Source organism: Esox lucius, chromosome 22, assembly GCF_011004845.1.
Source record: "Esox lucius isolate fEsoLuc1 chromosome 22, fEsoLuc1.pri, whole genome shotgun sequence".
NCBI classification, from domain to species: Eukaryota; Metazoa; Chordata; class Actinopteri; order Esociformes; family Esocidae; genus Esox; species Esox lucius.
In genome coordinates this window covers 7,715,212-7,721,068 of record NC_047590.1, presented here as the reverse complement: position 1 = coordinate 7,721,068, position 5,857 = coordinate 7,715,212, and the positions used below count along the sequence as shown (strand labels likewise).

The 5,857-nt window shown below is 44.5% G+C and overlaps 1 protein-coding gene across 1 annotated transcript; it reads right to left on the bottom strand.

Annotated features, from left to right (window-relative positions):
- Nucleotides 1-1,247: 1,247 nt before the first annotated feature.
- Nucleotides 1,248-4,171, bottom strand: LOC117593740. The gene is made up of 2 exons (XM_034289840.1): nucleotides 3,872-4,171; nucleotides 1,248-3,253 (listed from the first exon to the last, which is right to left on the bottom strand). Exon 2 carries the CDS (start codon nucleotides 3,200-3,202, stop codon nucleotides 2,159-2,161), a length of 1,044 nt encoding a protein of 347 aa, XP_034145731.1. The 5' UTR covers nucleotides 3,203-3,253; nucleotides 3,872-4,171; the 3' UTR covers nucleotides 1,248-2,158.
- Between the last annotated feature and the right edge of the window lie 1,686 nt (nucleotides 4,172-5,857).

Below are 5,857 nucleotides of genomic sequence, written 5' to 3'. Positions count from 1 at the left end.
CACTTAATACACCAAAATCCTGACATCCCTCTAATAAAAACAAATGAGCTGACAGCGTCAGGAGAGACAGTCCGCGTGAACGTTGCCGATGGACTAATAAATCATAATCAATCAATCCTCAGATCAATCATCGATTCCGAGTTACGTCTCCCTGCCCCAGGCTTGCGGAACAGAACACAGATGGCGCCGCCGCGCGTCTCCGAGCTCCGCTGTTTAGGGCGGCGGTGGGTTGGGTGTTTGTAATCTGGGGGAGTCGTGTCTGTAAACGGCGCAGTGGTAAATTAGTCCCTATGGGCAGCCATCGGAGCATGCCGTGTATTTACCCAGCAGGCATAACAAGCCTACAGTCAGACACCTAATTCAGCCATCCTTCAACACGCCAAGGGAGGGAGAGATGGAGCGAGGGAGCACTAGCTATCTGTTCCGGGGCACGGAGAGAGAAAGCTAAGAGTGCATCTCATTCCTCTCCCTAGCCATTACTCACGCTGTCATCCTGCGTGATAGACTTGTGTCTAACTGGGCCGTGGATAGATTTTTGATGTTCTCTTCAGGAAATCGCTGCGTGTAGCTGGAGTGAAGGGTATTGGAAATTAATAGAAGTCAAGGCGTCAGTTCCGTCTAAATGTCGGTTGACTTTCTTCAAATATTATGTTCAATATACTGTTATGTGGTTGTCGCATTGTTCATTTTAGGGCCACAGCTTTTGGTTCCGCTTTTTATGACGGTTATCCCGGCGTAAATAGCTGCATGCCATAATGTACATATAAGGGCTTCAGTGGGCTAATGTTACAATTATACTAAATTTTGTTATCCTTTGTCATTACATCGTTTGGCAGATGGTTCATTCAGAATGACTTAAAGTAGTAGCATTTTCATCCAGGCCCCAAATGGGACCTGGCATTGCCAGAACAATGCTTTGCCAAACTGAGCAACATGGGGCTATGAACTATGTATATATTTAAAAGAGAATTCCCATGTATTCACATGTAAAGAGGCAGGATTACCAACCTGGGATATATCAATCTATCACATGCCTACATGTGAAGGTAGTTTAGTTCCTAAAATGACAAAGCATCACATTCTCTGAGACAATATGTAACAAAGAAGGCATTAAACTAAAGGGAAAACGAGTACAGGGGATTGTGTCTAACCTATTTCCAGTGCACAATTCACAGGATGAAAGCACAATGCAATATTTGAAAGTCCATTATTCTTTAATCAATATACACATCATAAGATAAAGACCTACAGCTTAATGCCCTTTGCATTCAAGGAGAGTTAAGGCATTTGGTGTAATCGTGACTCTGTTTAAAGTCTGAGATCCTCTCTGGGGCTTTGGAGTATCTTCATGTTTTTCTGCTGATTTTTAATACATGAACAGCAGGAACTCTGTGTCCCATGTTCAAGGGTCTCGGGAACACCTTAGCCCCAAGACAAGTGAGCTCCAGATGTTGTCACAAGGAGGTGGCTGCGTATGGATTCTGTCCCAAACTGTCTTCATCTGTCTAGGTGGCGTCACAGAACCTTTCTATAATGGCCTTCCTTGTACCCCAAACATGGTCATAACTTGAACTGTTACGAAATATCATGAATCTTTACACAAAACCAATTAAAGGGTGACCTCAGTACACAATGATTTGTCATTTGTGTTTTAAGGGTTTTGAAAGACTCACCTTTATTTTTAGTCACAGGTTATCCTTTCTCTTTTGTAGCAAGGTGAAAGGGTTCTCCAGTAATATGAAGCTATTTTCTAAAGGCAGTTTGAGTTCAGCACCTTTGTAACTCACTGTGGCCATCTGCTATTTTGGGGCCATCATCAACTATTTTGCAGCCATCAGTAGTCTCCTGTAAAGAGGGAGAAGATTAGACAGGAAGCATCCTCCATGTGGTCAACCATCTTAAGAAGGTACCTGCCCCTGCAGAAATTAAGGCTGTCTGCATCTTAATGTTGTTTCCGTCTTGATGCTGTCTCCATCTTGATAATGTCTCCATCTTGGTATTGTCTCCATCTTGGTACTGACTCCATCTTGATGCTGTCTCCATCTTGGTATTGTCTCCATCTTTGTGCTGTCTCCATCTTGGTATTGTCTCCATCTCGGTGCTGTCTCCATCTTTGTGCTGTCTCCATCTTAGTATTGTCTCCATCTTGGTGCTGTCTTCATCTTGGTGCTGTCTCCATCTTGGTACTGTCTCCATCTTGATACTTTCTCCATCTTGATACTGTCTCCATCTTGATACTGTCTCCATCTTGGAATTGCCTGCATCTTGGTGCTGTCTCCATCCTGATACTGTCTCCATCTTGATACTGTCTCCATCTTGGAATTGCCTGCATCTTGGTGCTGTCTCCATCCTGATACTGTCTCCATCTTGATACTTTCTCCATCTTGGTGCTGTCTCCATCCTGATACTGTCTCCATCTTAGTATTGTCTCCATCTTGGTGCTGTCTTCATCTTGGTGCTGTCTCCATCTTGGTACTGTCTCCATCTTGATACTTTCTCCATCTTGATACTGTCTCCATCTTGATACTGTCTCCATCTTGGAATTGCCTGCATCTTGGTGCTGTCTCCATCCTGATACTGTCTCCATCTTGATACTGTCTCCATCTTGGAATTGCCTGCATCTTGGTGCTGTCTCCATCCTGATACTGTCTCCATCCTGATAATGTCTCCATCTTGGTATTGTCTCCATCTTGGTACTGACTCCATCTTGATGCTGTCTCCATCTTGGTATTGTCTCCATCTTTGTGCTGTCTCCATCTTGGTATTGTCTCCATCTTGGTATTGTCTCCATCTCGGTGCTGTCTCCATCTTTGTGCTGTCTCCATCTTAGTATTGTCTCCATCTTGGTGCTGTCTTCATCTTGGTGCTGTCTCCATCTTGGTGCTGTCTCCATCTTGGTACTGTCTCCATCTTGATACTTTCTCCATCTTGGTACTGTCTCCATCCTGATACTGTCTCCATCTTGGTACTGTCTCCATCCTGATACTGTCTCCATCTTGGTATTGTCTCCATCTTGGTACTGTCTCCATCCTGATACTGTCTCCATCTTGGTATTGTCTCCATCTTGGTACTGTCTCCATCTTGGTGCTGTCTCCATCTTGATACTGTCTCCATCTTGGTATTGTCTCCATCCTGGTACTGTCTCCATCTGGGGGTAGACATGTATGGTGGGTGGCCTCAAAACATTTTGAAGGATGGACATGTCCTGCCCAGGCCAGACGCTGTTGACGAGGGTCAGCAGTTGATCAAAAATCTAAAATGATGAGAAAACTGGTGCACTTAGCCATTTGGAATGTAATAGAATAAATCACAGATTTATCTAAAAGGTTTACCAGAAAAACAGAAGCAGATTGCATGATTAATGTTTAGAAATAATCTTTGTCTTTCTCATTTCTCCAACTGGGCCAGACTGCAGCATCTGACATGAGTACCTGACTAGGCCTCTTTATGAGAAGCAATTTCACTGTCTGTGCCTGTCAAAATGCCAGACACCAACAGGTGGCTAATATAATCTACTCAACACATTTGTGAAACCATGTGTGTGTGCGTGTGTGTATGTGCATAATGCTTTTGTTCCTCTGTTTGTGTGCGCGTTTGTGTGTGTGTGTGTGCACAAGTGTTTTCATCCGTCTTGTTGTGTACAATAACACGGTGTCAATTAAAACAGAATTACACTGACAACATTTGAACTGGGGTAGGGCAGGTATCTAGGGTTTTACCAAAGCTGCTTTTCTTGACTGGGCACACATTTACAACACCTTTACAATCCAGATTTTCATTGCCAAAAAAAGGCTAGGGCTTGTTTACATTACATTTTCTGAGACATATCAAACAAGACTCGACGCTAGATTATTTTGTTATGTAAACTTACAGATATCAGTAGCTCGAGATGCCAACTTCAGAGATAGCGTGCGCCACGTTTTCTGTAGAGGCTTTCTGGACATTTGCAAGAGTGAATACAATTATGTCGGAAGTGTACAGTGTTTCTGTACAGGGCGCATACATATCGCTCGCCTTTACCGCGATCGACGCACACAATCCTGCATGGTACGTCTCGAATATGCCAGTATAAATTCAAACGCTGTGGAAATTATTATGCAAACCAAGATAATTCTATCTAGCGTTTTATTCTCACTCTTGTAATGTAAACAAGCCCTGAGACGGATCTTTCTTCTCGATCCTCGTCCCTCTTGTGGGCAAATTCGTCTTGTGTTGCCTTGACAACAGTGAGGTGTTTCAGGCTGAGCATGCCAGATCATAAATGTAGATGTGACATTCTCACTCCTCTCTCTCTTCCTGTCTCTCTTTCGCTCTCTTTCTATCCCTTTAAAATAACTGCCTGCTTTACTCAGAGGACACATCCCTTTATTAAGTGTTTTTTTTTTCCCCTCATAGGACTCTAAAGCCACTTCAGATGTTCAGGGACAGGTATATTAATGATAACATGGCAACAGGAGGTCATTAGGAAAAGTAGTAGGGGATACTTGAGTTTACTTGATCTTGTGATGTATTTTAGGTCACAGTATTAACACGTGTTTGTAGGTAGGCATTGATATTGTTAATTACCTGCTCTCCACTCTGAAGTATACGTATAACAACTGTACACAGCACTGGCTCAAACAACCCATAAAGATTTTCTCTCTCTTTCTCTTAGCTTCCGGGCGAGCGAGAATGTAATGGGGGGTGGAATGGGCTAGTTAGCTGTGGCACTGTGATTGACAGGTTTTGGAGAGGGCCCAGTCAGCATATCTGATAATTGGCCATTGATGAAAGGGAGCGTAGGTGAGTCTCTTGTCAGCGACAGGAGAGAACCCTTCTTGATTCCAAAGCTTTTCTCATCATCTACCCTGACCTTTTCTGTGGGACATGTCGTGAGTATGTGTCTGTCTGTGTGTGTGTGTGTGCGTATGTGGGTGTCGTAAGTGACTCACACCCTCATTAGTTTGGATGGAGTCGGCTAGGTAACCGGGTGACTGGATATCCTGCCCTTGACTTCGCCACTGGCATAATCTCTCGACATTATCATAACCTCTCAACATTATCATAACATCCCAGCACTATCCTAACCTCTTGGCATTATCGTAAGCTCTCAACATTATCACGCAGTGCTGCCAATGTCTACCATACCTCAGCAATGAATACGACATCTTAATGATTTGTCCCCCCACAGTCACACAAAGAAAAATTATTCTTACATTGTTTTGCCACCTACTACCTGAACATGAGTTATGGCATGTTTGTGCTTAACTGTGCCTGTCTGTGCTTAACTGTGTCTGTCGATCTGTCATCTATTTACAATATGATTTGCATTGTTGTCCTAATCCTACCCCAGACGAGTTCCTTGACCTACTCCGTCTTCTGCGTCCCCCCCAACACACACGCACACACACACCCACCCACACACACACACACACACACACAAACACACACCCCCCCCCCCCCACCCTTCATCCTGTGATCTCATTAGGCACTGGGCTCCCTCCTGGCTTCTTGCTCTCTCCCCTGTCTCTGAGTGGGTGAGATGACATGCACTAATGACGGGGCCCTTGTTTCCTACAGAAATTACCATGCAAAGGAGACTACCACTGCAGGCGCAGGCCTCGGCTCCCCACTCCGCCACTCTCCACCAGGATGGGATGCCATGTCTGTCTCAGGGATGCAGCCCTGGAGATGGCTCTTCAGTGTGTGAAACTCAAACACCAGGGGCTGAGTAGCACAGTGAAGAGGCACCCCCGCTCTCTACCTCTTCTACTCTCATCTCACGCTATTTCTTTCCCTCTCTCCTCCATTTTTTTCACCTGTAAATCTCCCTCTCTGTCTCTCCCTCTCTGTCTCTCTCACCCACTCTTTGACGAGT

Coding starts and splice junctions, on each gene's coding strand:
- LOC117593740 (XM_034289840.1), bottom strand. CDS start 3,202: ATGTCCATCCTTCAAAATGTTTTGAGGCCACCCACCATACATGTCTAC.